Here is a 16898-nt window from a genome sequence, read left to right on the forward strand (position 1 = left end):
ACTATGTTCCCCCTCCCTGGGTGGCTTGCTCTCCCCAATCCTCGCTCACTTTCACTGGGCTGGGGCAGGGAGTTAAGGCGGGGGAGGGCTCTCACTGAGGGTGCAGGCTCCAGGGTGGGGCCACAAAGGAGGGGTTCAGGGTGTTGGGGAGGCTCTGGGCTGGGGAGGGTGAAGGCTCCATCTTGAGGTGCAGGTTCTGGGGCGGAGCCAGGGATGAGGGGTTTGGGGCGCAGGAGGGGGCTCCAGGCTGGGAGGTGGGGAAGAAAGAGGGACCCAGGCAGAGCTGAGCTTTTAATAAAATAAATAAATAAATAAGAAAAGCGGCGCCCGGCCGGCGCGGGCTGCAGCCACGATACAACCAGCCCCCCGCCGGCGGGTGCGCCACCCCACCAGACTGGATGCCCAAAGACGGACCAAGAAGTTGGCCGTGGGCGCGGTGCCACCCCCGCTGCAAGGGCCCGGGGCGCAGGCCTCGCAGGCTGGCAGCGGCGACCGGCCCGCGGTCTGCTCCCTCTCCACCCCCTTGCTTGGTGAGCCAGCGCCGGGGCGGAGGCGAGCAGAGGGCGGCGGGCAGCCGGGGCAAGGAAAGGAAGCCGAAAGCGAAAGGAAAACGGAGGCCGCATAATTCCCCCGCCCTTGCCAGGGCTGAGTCACGGAGCCCATGTGACGGGCGGACTCGAGTCAGCTGCCTCGTCCCCACCCGGGGCAGCTTCGGGCGTCCGGACCAGCGGCCGCGGCCTGCGGGAAGGGGCCGCGCCGAGAGATGAGGGCTGATGGCCACCGTGAGCTGCTGTTGCTGCTGCTCGTGGCTGGCATGCCTGCCCGCTTTGCAGGATCCCAGCCCCAGCAGCAGCGCAAGTGGCCTGTGCCTTACAGGTGAGTGGGTAGGCTGCTCAAGAAGCAAGGCTGACTCACTGTGTGTGTACACACACACACACACTCACACACAGGCAGCCGAAATCACTCCCACTTTGGGGTTTGTTTTAGACGCTTAATTCAGAGCCTCTTTCCCTCTCCTCTTTGGGTGAGTGTGTGTAAACCAGACATCATTGTAAAGCTTCCTTGTTCAGGGACTCACAGGGTTAACAAGGCCTACGTTGAGGGTCCGCCTGCAGCGCTACAGGCACGCTTCCCATTTAGTTGGAAATGACCCCTGGATTTGATTGCAGAAGTGGCTAATCATAGGTACAAACCCAGGAAGAGTCTCTGTTCGTCCAGGTAGCTCTTTTTGAAATCAAAGGGCTGATTTTTATCAGTAGGGACTATCCAAGTGAGTAACAGTTTGCAAGTTGCAGTTTTGGTCAAAGCCTTAAAAACCTGTAAGAATGGCCATACTGGGTCAGACCAATGGACCATGTAGCCCAGTATCCTGTGCTCTGACAGTGGCTCTGACAGTGGTGTCAGCTGCTTCAGAGGAAATGTATCATTGGTCTGATCCAGTGTGGCTATTCTTATGTACAGCACATTACAAATCAAGCCATCTCTGAACTGTTTAAGCATAGAAACTGCAACTACTTACTTCCCTTCTTCTGCCTGCAAAAGATAGAGTCTTAAACCAATACAAAAAACCAGGGACAGTCTCTGAAAACAGGTTTCATAACTCCAGGGAGTCATTGTGCTTCACTGGTTTGACTTAGCAAAAAGTTTTGTGAAATATTGTGTAACTAATTAAGATGGCTTTTTTGGTTTTTGCTTTTCAAAATTCCAGTCCAGATGGAGGAAGTGTGTAATGGGTCAAGAGCAAGCCTGAAAATTGCAGTGCTGAAAAATGTTGAGGTCACCATTGATTTCTTTTCTGCAATGATTTTCTTTCTTCTAAGGGTGTTTTTTAAGTGCCCTAAAAATTGGAACTTCTGTGTCAGGACTCGAACCATTTTAGTCATTTTTTTCTAGTTCTAGTACATTAGTAAATCTAGTTTGCCAAAGGACTGTTTAAGTGAGACCTCTGCTTTTTTCTGATACCTGTTTTAGTTTGGTAGACTCCATCCTCCCATTTCATTATTGTACATAATGAGGTGTTAATAGTGATATAGTTAAAGCACCTGGCATGCTTTCTGTTTAAAACTCAGATTTCCAGAGAGACTATAAATCTGTACTAACAATTCCCTACTGGCTCCTTTAAAAAAAAATAATTAAAGTTTGGGACTTACTTCTTTTTTAGGTCATTCAGAGTAATTCCTTGTTTGTCAGTAGCATCATATCAAATTCTCAATTTACGAGTAAGAGGATAGGTCCTGTAGACTTGACCTGGAATCTGAAAATCAACCTGTGTTCTTTCTAGCTGGTGGATCTTGGCCACAAACAGTAATAAGTGCCCCAATTTTCAGTGATACTTATAATTTAATTCTCATTGTAGTAAGTAGGAGCTGCAGGTGCCTGAGGCCTCAGAAGATCAGGTCAAAATATTTTGTAATTGGAACTTAGTTAAAAATTGTTATTGATGCATGAACCAATATAGATTCCTGCTCACTGTTCTATGGCTGTATGGAATCTTCAGTGCTACCAGAAGTTAATTGTGCCATAGGATTTTTTTCTTTAATTTAAATTAAAATTAAATATTCAGTGTTATAAAGTGAGAAGATAAGATCCTGAATACACACAGGGAGCTGATCTGTTGAAGGTGATATTTTTGCATAGCCACTTTTTGTTTTTCCTAGGTAGGCCTTTGAGCATCTGCAGCCCTTTTTGGTGAACCAAATATGTTAAATATTTTCACACACATGCACTCTCTCTCTCTCTTTCTAATTCCTGGTGCACTGGCTCATAGAACTCGCTGCCCAGTATCAAAGACTGATTACTGAATGCTAGAAAGGAAACAAAACACATAGTACCTGAGGGATTGTTCCTCCATCCACTGAAGTCCGTGGTGGGGTTGCCATTGACTTCAGTGGGCGCAGAATTAGGCCCTATGACTTCAAACTTGTTGAAACAAAACCAACCCTTATAAAGCATATAGGAGCCTGATCATCTCATATCTTTATTGGAGAACTTTTGCAGTGGAGAAATCATGGTTTTATGTTCTATATTGATAGTACTATACAAGTAGAGTCTGTTTTTCAGTTATCGTGAAAACAAGGTATGATTACCTAGAATGAGGTTTAATGGGAGAGCTGAGGATATGAGTGGATTTCATATTCTTAGGCCTTCTTTATATGGGGGAAATTAACTGGTATCAGTATTCCAGAATAGCTGTTGTGGTATAATTTAGCTGTTCCCAAATAACTCTCTTTTGTCGACACTGTTTCAGAATAAAACTGGTCTCATTTCTGAATAATTACTCCACGTTGTGAGGAGAATAATTATTTTGGAGTAAAGTTAATTTTTATTCCAGAATAGTGTCTACGGGGTGCTATTCTGGAATACCTATTCCAGAATAGCTATTTCCTGTGTAGAAAAGCCCTTAGGACCAAATTTTGAGACACATCTTAAACCAACATCTAATCTTGTGACCACAGTGTAGTGTGTGCAAGTTACTTGCAAGTGCAAGTACATTACAGTGCAATTAACATTGTTTCCCACATTAGACATCTAAATTTTATTATTTGCACATATTGAAGACGCTATTTTAAGCCTCAGTCCTACAAACATGCACCTGAGTAATCCTATGAACTCATTTGTGTACTTGTTTTCAGGATTGAGGTATTATGACTTTTAAAGGTGCTGCACACCCATAGCACCCATTGACTTTAAGGGGAGCCCCAGGTACTCAGAACTTCTAAAAATCAGGCCATTAGAGGCTGTTTTGGAAAGTGGCTCTTAAAATAAGTGTCTTTGTGGCATCCTACCTTTCCTCTGAAGCTACACTGAGAGTTTTCCATGCTTTTGTTTTTAAACGTAGGCGTTTTGATTACCGTCCGAAAACAGATCCCTATTGTCAAGCTCGTTACACTTTCTGTCCTACTGGCTGTCCCATTCCAGTAATGAAGGATGAGGATGTCATTGAAGTCTATCGATTACAGGCTCCAGTGTGGGAATTCAAATATGGGGATCTGCTTGGACATTTGGTAAGGAGATGTTTTCATTTAACAAAAATTATTAGTTGCAAATTAGTTAAATTCAGCAGCAAATGTCAACAATAGGACTTCATTCATTGTACTATTTCAGCATAGTTGTGTGGAGTATTGGAGGCTATGGGCTAGAAAGCCACTAACCTTGAAACGAGTTATGGGAGTAATTCAAGACAGATTAGGAAAAGAACATGATGTGGTACTTTTGCCCTTACATACCAACCATTGGAAGTGTATTGTGTGTGCATTAACTTGTATTTATTTGTACTTTTACATTGACTTTAACATCACTTACAAAGAACACCTTTGAATTGGTCCTTTATGACAAAATGTCTGGCTAGTGTGTAGGAAAGATCTTGTTAATCTTATACATCTACAGCTTTGTTTTGTTTTGTTTTTAAATGAAGAAGTAAGATCTCACAGTAAACAAAGTCTGATTTGCATTAAATTTTGAATGAACATGGATATCTGTCTGATCTGGAAAACCAGTCTGCCCTGTGGATCACTCACTGACAGTGTTGCCAACTCTTTTGACTTTTATAACAACTCTTACAATATATGGTGTTTCTCTTAAAGCCACAGCTCCTGGAATCATGTGAATGCAACAGAATCTTAGCTGCTTTTTTTAAAAGTAAGTTTCTAGCCCTCATGGTTGCAGAGGGGCGCTTAAATAGGCGCACTCTAGAGAGTAAAAAATGAGATGACAAATAAACTGAATTCAACAATTATTGGTAACAGCATGAATTTTAAGGTAATTCCATGATTTTGGGGGCCTGACTCATGATTTTTGAATGCTTGTAGTTGGCAACACTGAGGTTTTCAAATGCTTTACATTACTTTGTACAGGATTGGATCCACAAAAGGAGCTTCGTTTGTTGATCCTTGGCCCACAATTTGGGGGGGAGGGGGGAGATATGCAAAGGTAAGAGGGAGTTTGATGCCTAACTACGACTGAATATCTAACTCATAATTACCACTGCTACAGGCTGCAAATGGAAGTAGGTGCAGGATACAGACAAGTATGATGTGAATCAATGTTTGTGTAATTTAGTGTGGTACATCCCATTACAGAACTTTGTTTTCTAAACTACTGTACAGTAGGTAAGTAATGCAAAGTGAAGTTGGCACTACAAGACCATTTTTCTTTGTGTTCATGATCTTTCCTCAGAATATTATGCATGATGCTGTTGGCTTCAAGAGCTCTCTAACTGGCAAAAACTACACAATGGAATGGTATGAACTCTTCCAGCTTGGAAACTGCACTTTTCCGCATCTCCGGCCTGACAGGGATGCACCATTCTGGTGTAATCAGGGAGCTGCTTGCTTTTATGAAGGAATAGATGATGTACACTGGAAGGAAAATGGGACCTTGGTTCTGGTGACTACTATATCAGGTAGATTTTGGAATCCTGTGGTGACACTAATATCATAATATCATGTCAGACAATATCTTTCCACTCACTTTTTGTGAGTCATTTGCAATGCAGAGTGGCTGAAGTTGTTAATTTGAAATTGAAATATTAGTTTTCTAATTTTCTGAATATAGGAAGTGATATGGTAATACTGTCCTTTGAACAACCCATGCTAAAAAGATGCTGTTAATTGAGAATTGCTTGCTATGTCACATGAGCACCTCTGCAAGAATAATGCAGTCTTCTGAGTGTAAAAATAGCAAAACAGCGGAACCATTCTGGCCTCTTTTCATACACTTGTGTTGGAACACAACCTCCTGCTGTCAAGTGGCAGATGAATTTTAAAATGGAAAAATTGAGAGAATTGTGTTGTGTTCTATTTATCGGTTCGAGAGCACGACAGGAAATGCTCTCAAGAACAGCTACAGTCACTCGTCTCTTTTTTCCAACTGCTCTATCATAAAGCTGCAAATAGGCCTATTACTGCTACTGGGATTATCTATCACATATTGCAGGACAAGTGGTGTATTTATTATACTTAGTCTTTTTGTATAGCTTATCAAAATAGCTTCTTGGTTCAATCTACATTATGGGCTCATCATGGCCCCTTAATGTGAAACTGAAATGCTAGAATAAAATAATACTCTCCTTAACAGATACTGAACAAATTGCATGAAAAGCTCATACAAGAATCTGCTGCCTTTTAAATAAAATGTATAGAAGTGTTCCGTATGTTCACCTAGCCTGCTAAGCCTCTGGCACACTCTACAGCAGAGGTGGGCAAACTAAAGCCCGCGGGCCACATCCGGCCACAGGACCATTCTGCCCGGCCCCTGAGCTCCTGGCCTGGGAGGCTCGCCCCCAGCCCATCTTCCGCTGTTCCCCCCTCCCCTGCAGCCTCGGCTCACTGCGCTGCCAGCACAATGTTCTGGGCAGCAGGGCTGCAGAGCCCGTCCAGACCCTGTGCTCTGTGCTGCGCGGTGCGTGGCTGGCTCCAGCTGAGCGGCGTGGCTGCCTGTCCTGGTGCAGCTGCACCGCCAGCCAGTGGCGCTCCAGGCGGTGCGGTAAGGGGGCGGCGGGGGGTTTGAATAGAGGGCAGGGGAGGTCAGGGGCCGGGGGTGTGGATAGGGGTCGGGGCTGTCAGAGGGCAGGGAACGGGGTTAGAATGGGGGCAGAGGTTCCGGGGGCAGTCAGGGAGAAGGGGTGGTTGGATGGGGCAGGGGTCCTGGGGGGAGCAGTCAGGAAGGAGAGGGGGGGTTGGATGGGGTGGGGGGGGCAGGGGACAGAGAGCAGGGTGGGTGGATGGGGCGGGGGTTGTCAGGGAATGCGGGGGTTGGATGGGGCAGGATTCTCGGGGGGCCATCAGGGGGCGAGAAGCGGGGGGCGTCGGATAGGGGGCTGGAGCCAGGCCACGCCTGGCTGTTTGGGGAGGCACAGCCTCCCCAAACCGGCCCTCCATACAATTTCTGAAACCCGGTGCGGTCCTCAGGTCAAAACGTTTGCCCACCCCTGCTCTCCAGGCTGCTTTTCTTTCTAAGCAGCAAAAATCCGATTAAAACTATGGACTTATGTGCTTCAAATGCTAACGTAATATATTATTCTACCTAAGTTCCCTTCCATTTTCATCAGCTTGGCATCTCAGCCTTTGAGTCTGCAGATTCCATGTAACTGATGCTGCTAAGAAATAAAAAGCAGCCCATAAAAAGTGACAGAGCCTTAACTAACTAACTACATGGGTCTCCTCCATATTATTCATACATCCACACCGGTTCTTTCAGATTTGTTGGTAGCCTCTGGTACTGTTGATCATAATGTATTTTTGAGCTTTCCTGTGGGTCCTAGCGGGAGTGGTTAGAATATTACTTGTGAGGTACTTTCCTTTTGGGGAGACGCTATGTGTAGTTTCGGCAGGTTGCTCATTTTTCCAAGGGACTTTTGTGAAGGGTAATCCTTGACTCCATTCCATTTTCCCTGTTCTCTGGCACATACGTGAATCTGCTTGGGGAGAAAGTCAGATGGTTTGGGTTGTAGTGCTGCAGCACGTTGATGACACTCGTACATCTTTTACCTGAATCTCTATTCCTATGTGTCTTGTATAATCATGTGTACATAGGAATTGCCAGACAGGATCAGGATCAGGTCCATGGTCCATCTACTCCAGTTTCCTATCTCTAACAATGGTCAGCAACAGGTGCTTCAGACGCAGGTGCAAAAAACCTACAGTAGGCAGATGTGGGATAATCTCTTCCTCCTCCCCCCTCCCCCCCACCCCGCAATGGCCTCCTACTTCTTAATTAGAGATTGGCTTAAGCCCCGAAGCATGAGGTTTTATATCCGTTCCAAAAATGTTTAACGTTGATTGTTATAACACTGGATATTCTTGTTATTCTTGTAAATACCTAATCCCTCTTTTAATTCTTGTTAAGTGCTCCCTCTTGGTGACATCCTGTGGCAATGAGTTCCACAGTCTAATTATTCATTGTATGAAAAAGTATCTCTTTTCATCAGTTGTGAATTTGGCTGTATATTGAGCAGTGGTTTTTCATTAATCTGTCTACATTGATGCTGAGGTTTCTTTCCTGAGTTGACACAGTTAACTTAGAATCATATAAAGTGTACAGGCAGTTCAATTTTCCCCCCCTCCACCATGCATGACTTTGGATATACCAACACTGAACTTCATCTGCAGATGTGCTGTCCATTTATTTAGCTTGGTCCATCACAGTCATCTCTGGATGTGACTATCCTAAATAACTCTATAATATCTCCAAATTTTGCTACCTCACATCCTTTCCAGATTGTTAATGTATTAAACATCACTGGACCTAGCACAGAATCTTGAGGCATCCCACTGTTAACCTTGTGCCATGATGAAAATTGACCATTTCTACTTCTTGTTTCTGTATGCTAACCAGTTTTGATCCATGACACTAATTTGTTTCTCACCGCAGGGCTACTTAGCTTCTTTAGTAGCTTCTTGTTAGGGACCTTGTTGAAGGGCAGTTGTTTCTCTTTTGCCCGTACTTTATTGACCTATTCAAAGAATTTTAAGAGATTATTGAGACAACTTCCGTCTGCAGAAACCTTGTCGTTAGGCCTCATCATATCATGATCTTCCAGGTGTTTTATTATTTGGGTTTTAATTATCGTTTCAATCAAGTACAGCTGTTAGGTTTACTGGTGTGTAATTCCCTGGATCAGCCCTGTAGCCTTCTTATAACATAGATATCACCTTTCTGTCCAAAGTATACTGGCTGTTTTTAATGATTGTGTGTTTTTGGTAGCCAGTGTGCCACTTCATACTTAAGTTTCTTCAGCACTCTTGGACGTACACTAGGCCTGGTGACTAGATGCTTTTTAAATTATCAGTTTGCTCCATCAACTTGTCTTCTGACACCTCAATGTCTGGTGGTACCTCATGTGTATTACCAGAAGAGAGCAGATCTGAGGTAACTATCTCCCTGACATCCTCTGTGGTGATGACTGAGGCAAAGGAATCATTTGTTCTCTCAGCAGTATCCTTATTATCCTCCTTAATTGCTCCCTTTCACTCCTCTGATGCAACAGACCACCAGTTCTTTTGCAGGCTTCTGATTTCTAATAGACTTACAAAATTTCATAGTTTGTTTTTATACCTTTTTAGCTGTTTGCTTTTCAAAATCCATGTTACCCTCCCTAATTTCCATTTTACATATTGCTTGCTGTAATTTATGTGTGTTTATTGGTTTCATTGGGATTATATTTCCAAATCTGGAAAGATCTGTTTGGTTCAAATAATCTCTCTAACCTGGCCATTTAGCCAGACTGGTTGCCTTTTTGCTTTCCTTATTCCTTTTTGTTCAGAGGTATACATGCCTTCTGAGACTCTACTATTATTTCCTTATGCCACATCTAAGGATTTAACTGCCTTTACTTTTGACTAGTCTCCTTTTTATTGAAACATTCCTTTCTAAAGTTTAGTGTAATTTATGTTGTTTTTTGGTACCTGACTTCCCCATAGGATGTTGAATCTAATTGTCTTGTGGTCATTACTACTTAGTGCAGGGGAGAGCAAACTACGGCCCATGGGACGGATCCAGCTCGTCAGGCTTTAAATCTGGCCTGTGGGCCTGTGGGATTGCCTCGCTGCACCACGGCTAAGGCAGGCTCCCTTGCCGCTCCCGGAAGCAGCCAACATCACGTCCCTGTGACCCCTAGTGGAGCAGAGGGCTCTGTGCTCTGCCCTCGCCTGCAGGCACTGCCCCCTGTGCCGCCCTGCAGCTCTCATTGGCCAGGAATGGGGAACTGTGGCCAATGGGAGCTTTGGGGGTAGTACCTACAGGCGAGGGCAGCGTGTGGCGGAGCCGGCTGCCCCACCCCACCCCCAGGAGCCACTGCTGGACATGCTGGCCACTTCTGGGAGTATATTTTAATTGTCAAAATAACACAGAAACACAACAACAATATAATCGCACCATTTTCAATTATTTTGGTAATTTATTTCAAAATACTTGTGGGCAAATAATTGAAAATGATGTGGATATATTGTTGTTGTGTTTCTGTGTTATTTTGACAATTAAAATATGCAGAACTTTGCAGATATTTAAATTTTTGGTGCAGAATTCCCTTGAGCACTAGGGGTCTGTGTGGCGCAGTCTGGGTGCAGGCAGCTCGGTGTGGGGTTCTGAATGCAGGGGGAATGGGACTCTGCAGGGGAGTCCAGATGAAGGTGGTTAGGGCTCAGTGTGCGTGTGTGTGTGTGGGGGGGGGAGGATGTGTGGGGGTCAGGGTGCAGCTGTTCAGTGGGATGGGGGTCCGGGTGTGGGGGATCCTGATGCAGGGAGTGAGGCTTGGCCGGCTAGGGGTTTGAGGGTCTCAGTCGGGGGTTCCGGGTGCAGGGGGTTCCTGATGCAGAGGGGGCTTGGTGGGGGGGGGGTGTCACTGTACAGGGAGCTGTGCTCCCTGTCCGCCCAATCCCCGTGCATCTAGACGACCCCCTGCACAGAGACACCCCCACACACCCCCATGGTGCAGAACTTCCTATAGCCAGGGGAAGTTTCTGGGGCTTGATCTGACCCAGCCCCGGCTGCTCTGTGCAGGGAAGGGGGAACTCCGTCTCCATCCTCCTCTTCCTCCCCCACCCCGCCCAGCTGAGACTAGAATATTAGGGTTGGAAGAGATCTCAGGAGGTCATCTAGTCCAATCCCCTGCTCAAAGCAGGACCAACACCAACTAAATCATCCCAGCCAGGGCTTTGTCAAGCCAGGCCTTAGAGGTTTTTAATAATGGAGATTCCACCATCTCTCTGGCCTAGGTAACATCCCTGGGCGGCCAGCGCATCCCCAGATCCCGCTTCCCCCAGTGATTTACCTCTCTCTCTGGCTGCCCGAACAGAAGCATCTGAGCTGCCAAGCTGCCAGGGAGGGTGAGTGAGTACTGATGCAGCTTCTCTTTACTTCCCCTCAGAAACCATTTTCTGCAAGGAAGCAAAGGGAATCTGTGGGGAGGGGGTGGGGATTTTTCTGCTGCGCTGCAGTCGCACAGAACTTCCCCTGGAGTACCAGTTCTTTCAACCTTTCCTCACAGATCAGGTTTTCTAAACCTTTTATTGTTTTTGTTGTCTCTTTGGACTTTCTCCAGTTTGTACATATCTATCTAAAGTGTGCTGTGCAAAGCTGGAAGCAGTACTCCAGCTGAGGCCCCACCAGAGCTGAGTAGATTGGAACAATTACCTTCCGGGTCTTATATATGACACCCTTGTTAATGTGTCCCAAAATGACATAACCTTTTTCACAATTGCTCCTTTGCTGATTTATATTCAATTATGATATAGTATAATCTCCAGATCCTTATCTGCCATATTATTGCCTACCCAGTTATTCCCCATTTTTGTATTTGTTAATTTGAGTTGTGAAGTTTAGTACTTTGCACTTGTCTTTTAGATAATTCCATCCTATTGATTTTGGACCAATTCTGCAATTTATCAGTATCGTTTTTGAATTCTAATCCAGTCCTCCAAAGTGTTTGCAACCCCTTCCCCTTGATGCCAGCCACAATTTTTTATAAGCATAATCTCCAGTCCATCATCCAAATCATTAATGAAAATATTGAACAGTTTCAGACCCAGGACAGACCCTTGTAGGACCCCTTTATAGGTTTTGGACCTACTACCTTGGGACCCAATGCTGCAAAAACTAAGCAAATCAGCACTACTAAGAGTCTGCAGTTTTGGGCTCCTGATACCACAGCATTTCTTGTGCAATTGTGGTTTACTGGCATTCTCACTGTGATAGGAGAATGCTCTGGAAATCACTTTCTTCATTGCTCTGAAGATGGAGTGTGTTGACCTTCAGAAAATACGGCATGGCACTTTTACTCCCTCAGACCTTAACTTCGTAAGAAATGTGTGTGGGTTGAATTTCTTCAGTGGGTAGGTTTGAACATTTTTTGGGTAGCTTGTGCCAGTTTTGGTGATTTACATTTTGTAATAATTGAAAATCACTTTAAAGGATCACAGAGTTGTTAGTAAGGGCATATGTTTTGAAACATTAAAAAAGTAAAGAAGATAATTTTATAATTTAAATTGCATGCCCAGTTCGTGCATAATCTTTTGTTTGTTTGTGGCCAGTGCTTTTTATTTAACAATAAAAATCTCAGTCTTGTGAAGAGAGGGAAACGCCATCCCACGATATACACTGCGGTACACCCCAAGAATGTGAAGTGTAATTAAAATTCTTCTCTGTGCGGCATACAGCGGCAGGGTGGCTGTTAATACAGGATTTATGACTTGCTGTATTATGAACCTGAATCATAGGAAGTTCCAAAAATTCAACCAACAGTGATAAAAGAATAGGATTGTTGTTGCTATTGTTGTTTGTATTGCAGTTATGGCCCAGGACCCCCTTGCGCTAGGTGCTGTACAAACACAGGAAAAAAAGCCAGTTCCTGCCCCCCAAAGAGCTTCCAATCTAAGTACAAAACAGGAGAAAACAGGTGGAGACAGACAGACAGGGGAGTACAAGGAAACAATGAGACAAAATTGGTCAGTATATTAGGCAGTGATCTCAGCAAACAGTTGCCAAGTGTTTTGTCGGCTTTGAGGCAAAAGTGGTTTTTTTTAAAGGAGGGATTTGAAGGAGAACAATGAAGTGGCTTTTCGGATGTGTATGGGGAGCCCCTCTGAAGCAGTGAGGGGCAGCATGGGAGAAAGCACAGGTGCTTATTTGAAAATTTAACAAGTGAGTGATGGATGCTGGCATCATGGGCCAGTCGGAGGCTAGTGAATGAGAGATGGACAGGCAGAGTAGGGATAGACAGTTAAAGGCTTTACAAGGGAAGATAAGCAGCTTAGATTTGATGCAATAGCGAAAGGGGATGCAGTGGAGGGATGGAAGAGAGAGGTGATGTGGTCAAAGCAACAGGCTAGGAAAAGGGTATTTGCAAGAGCATTCTGAATGGATATGAGAAGGGCAAGACTGCAGCGGCAGCCGATTTAGCACAGTAGTGAAGACAAGCCCTTAGAGTTGTGTAAGGCATGTGGCTTTGTACCACATGACATTTTGATTAAAAACTAGAATGATCTAAAATTAACGTGGCACACATTAAATTGGTTAAAAACTGTCTAGTTGATAGGTCTCAAAATGTAAATAGAAAATTGTCATCGAGTGGGTGTATTTCCAGTGGGATCCCACAGGGATCGATTCATGGCCCTACACTATTTAATATTTTTGTCAATGACCTGGAAGAAAACATAAAATCATCACTGATAAAGTTTGTAGATGACACAGAAATAGTGGGAGTGATAAATAATGAAGACAGGTCACTGATTCAGACTGATCTGAATTGCTTAGTAAAGTGTGTGCAAGCAAAGTGTTTTAAAATGGCTAAATGTAAATGTATACATCTAGGAACAAAGAATGTAGGCCATATGTACATGATGGGGGACTATATCCTAGGAAGCGGTGACACTGAAAAAGCTTTTGGGGTCATGGTGGGATAACACCATGGGATGTTGGGATAAACAGCTGAATGTGAGCTCTCATTGTGATGCTGTGGCCAAAAGAGCTAATGCAATCCTGAAATGCATAAACAGCGGAACCTCTGGTTTATAACCCTATATTTTACCTCTGTCGGTAGCCCTGTATTCTATCTCTGTATTTGGCACTGGTGTGATCACTACTGGAATATTGTATCCAGCTCTGGCACCCACAATTCAAGGATGTCAACAAATTGGAGAGTTCAGAGAAGAGACATGAGAATGATTAAAGGATTAGAACACATGCCTGATAGTAATAGACTCAAAAAGGTCAATCTATTTAGCTTAACAAAGAGAAGGTTAAGGGATGACTCGAGTACAGCCTATTAATATCTACACAGGGAATAAATATTTAATAAAGGGCTCTTCAGTCTAGCGGAGAAAGGTATAACATAATCCAATGGCTGGAAGTTTAAGCTAGACAAATTCAGACTGGAAATAAGGTGTAAATTTTTAACAGTGAGAGTAATTAATTAGGCTAAGATTTTGTTACGGATATTTTTAGTAAAACTCACAGACCAGTCAGGGGCAATAAATTAAAATTCACGGAAGCCCATGATCTGTCCCTGACTGTTACTAAAAATATTCCATGATAAAATGGGCACAGGCTGGGCAGCTGCAGGGTGGCTGGGAGCTCTGGGACCCCACCATCTGTGGGGCAGAGAGCTACAGGGTCTCCCTGCCCCCTCCCCAACAGCGGGGAACTGCGGGGTCCCCCTGTCACCCTCAGCAGCTGGGACCTGCGAGGTACCGCCCCAGCCTGTGGTGGCCAGGAGCTGCGGGGTACCCCCACCATCCATGGCGGCTCAAAGCTTGGGGACCCGCTGCCACCCGCTGCCTCAGGTGGCAGGACCCTTCAGCTCCCAGCTGCCAGGGCTGAAGTCACAGAGGTCTTTGGAAGTCACGGATTCCATGAATTCTGCGACCTCCATGACAAAATCATAGCCTTAATAATTAACCATTGGAACAATTTACCAAGGGTTGTGGTGGATTCTCCGGCACTGACCATTTTTAAATGACGTTTGGATGTTTTTCTAAAAGGCATGCTCATTGTGAAGTATTTTGGGGAAGTTCATAATGGTCCCTTCTAGCTTTGTAATCTATTAATTGTATGCATTTGTCAGTATTGTTTTCCATAATGCTTATGGACATATCCTATTTTTTATTTTTTACAGGAACAATGTTTAACCAAATGGCAAAATGGGTACAATGTGACAACGAAACTGGCATATACTATGAGACCTGGACAGTTCGAGCAAGTCCTGACAAGCATGCGGTAGTGTGGTTTGAATCTTATGAATGCTCGAAATTTATATTAAGAACATACCAGAAGTTGGCTGATTTAGGGGCTGTATTTAATAAGATACAAACAAATTACACCAGCATTACTTTGTTTACTGGAGAACCCATTTATTTGGGGAACGAAACATCTATTTTTGGACCTCTAGGAAACAAGACGGTGGCTGCAGCCATAAGAGATTTCTACTATCTATTCAAACCTCATCAGTCTGTTGAAGAGTTCTTCTTGAATGTCTTAAAAATAGTAGATCAGGTTGTCTTGAACCACCAGTTTTACCTCTTTTACAACTTGGAATACTGGCTTTTACCTATGAAGTCCCCTTACATCAAAATAACTTATGAAGAGATCCCTTTACCTAATGAAGACTATACGTAGGTTGGTTTGTAATTATTTCATTAGTACCAAAAATGCCCTTTCTCCAAGGTGTTCCTAAGGATGTTGATGTTATATTGGTACGATTACTGCAGAGATGGCAGCTCCTTATACTGTGTCTGCAGTGAGAAGGCTTTTTTGAATGTAGGTTCTTTGTATATTCATTGACTGTTCTGCCCTTCCTTGGGTGAAGAAAGAGACCCGTGCTTGCTAGCTGCATTACAGCCCCGGAATTCTCAAGGGGTTTGGACCTGTCATTGGCCACATGATTGCCAATCATCTGCTTCTTCTTAAGGAGGGGAATCTGCAGGAGCTGGTTACCAGCAGACACAGGGGCTTGCTAGCTTGACTCCATCAAAAATGTACCTTATACCCATTGGAACAGTGTATATTTCATATTTGAAAGGATGGAACTGGGACCAGTTGTCCTGGAACATGATGAAGTCAGCAGACATGGAAATAGGTTGAGAGCTGTTAGTAGATTACAGCTGTCATGCTGATGACTCCTTTGTTAGAAGGTGGTGGTGGTGATGTGCAAAATCTGACTCTGGTTCTAGGGAGTTAGCGTCTGAACACTTTGCTGTTGGTAACCTGCTGAGGTGATGGGTATTGATGAAAGAGGAATAATCACATCTAATTTGAGCTTGCAGTCTGTTTGTGTAGTACTAGGATTTTATGGTTGTATTTTGTATAATTTAGAATGAAGGATGAAGTGTGTATTAAATGTATTGATGTATGATATGATTTGACCATATTCTGCCAGCCACCCTTTCTGAAAGCAGAAAGGAATGGCCTAGTGTGCCATGTAAAGATGCATCAGCCAGAATCTTGTGTCTGAAGCTGTTTAAAATTAGCATTTTGAAATAAGTAAAATAATGCAATGATTGTTTTCTGCTGCATTGCAATTTGATGTTCCTGTTCAAATGTTCTGTGTAAATCATTCCGGTTTTGTGTGTGAATGAGGAATGTGTGTTTTAGAAGATAAGTATGAAGGCCATCACTGGACCAGATGTTCTAGGGAAGAACCAAGAACAGAGGTAAAGGCGCCAGGAGATTGCAACATGTCCCTATTGAGATGTCAGAGGAGAGCAGATTGACGACTCTAAAGATGAAGCAGGCACCTATCAATCAGGACAAGATAGCTGTGATCAAAATCAGCATGGGGTAACTTCCTGAGAGACTGATGAAGGAACAAGATAAAGGATGAGAAGAACAATTTAAGAAAACAAGCACTCGTCAAATGGCGATTGATTACAGCATGACAGTGCAAAATTCATTGGTCCCAATGAAGAAAGATCACTATATAAACAGGGTGCTTTGCCATGAAACTTTGGGTTCGTCCTGCCAAGACTTCCCCGGAGGATCGTGTTGCGACCAACAGAACCCGGCTCCTGTGATCAGCCTAGCTGGCCACTAGGTTGCTCCGGACTCTGAACTGGTAACTATAACATCGACTTGTGCGTGTGATTGAATGCATGTGCTAATTGTTGTATCGCCAATAAGCACGGCATTGATTGCATTTTCCCCTGAAAAAGATCCTGTGTGTTTCTTATAAGCATGACATTTGGAACTAGTGACTGGTTACAGAAGCAACATCAAAACTTGTAAATTTGTTAATAAATATTAAAATATTTGGTCTAATAACAGTGGGTAGCATTATTCCTTTCATGTAAATGAACACGCTACTCTGGAATATGCTAACATAGCAGTGGTGGTAGAGCTGCCAGGATACGATTATAAGGGCCCATGTTAGACCTGTATTATACAGTCCCTTCTCCCTCTGACAGCTCCCC

General features: G+C 44.0%; 1 protein-coding gene across 1 annotated transcript; it reads left to right on the plus strand.

The window, feature by feature from the left end:
• Positions 1 to 272: 272 nt before the first annotated feature.
• On the plus strand, positions 273 to 16749 carry CLN5 (CLN5 intracellular trafficking protein). Its single transcript, XM_037895408.2, has 4 exons — positions 273 to 876; positions 3839 to 4004; positions 5176 to 5401; positions 14609 to 16749. Exons 1-4 carry the CDS (start codon positions 764 to 766, stop codon positions 15106 to 15108), a joined length of 1005 nt encoding a protein of 334 aa, XP_037751336.1. The 5' UTR covers positions 273 to 763; the 3' UTR covers positions 15109 to 16749.
• The last annotated feature ends 149 nt before the right edge of the window (positions 16750 to 16898 follow it).

This window comes from Chelonia mydas, chromosome 1 (genome assembly GCF_015237465.2).
Source record: "Chelonia mydas isolate rCheMyd1 chromosome 1, rCheMyd1.pri.v2, whole genome shotgun sequence".
Lineage (NCBI taxonomy): Eukaryota > Metazoa > Chordata > Testudines > Cheloniidae > Chelonia > Chelonia mydas.

Excerpts from the sequence above, each read along its gene's own strand:
- CLN5 (XM_037895408.2), top strand. The coding sequence starts at position 764 with ATGAGGGCTGATGGCCACCGTGAGCTGCTGTTGCTGCTGCTCGTGGCT. Across the intron at positions 877-3,838 it reads AAGTGGCCTGTGCCTTACAG|GCGTTTTGATTACCGTCCGA; the intron begins GTGAGTGGGTAG and ends TTTTAAACGTAG. Across the intron at positions 5,402-14,608 it reads TCTGGTGACTACTATATCAG|GAACAATGTTTAACCAAATG; the intron begins GTAGATTTTGGA and ends TATTTTTTACAG.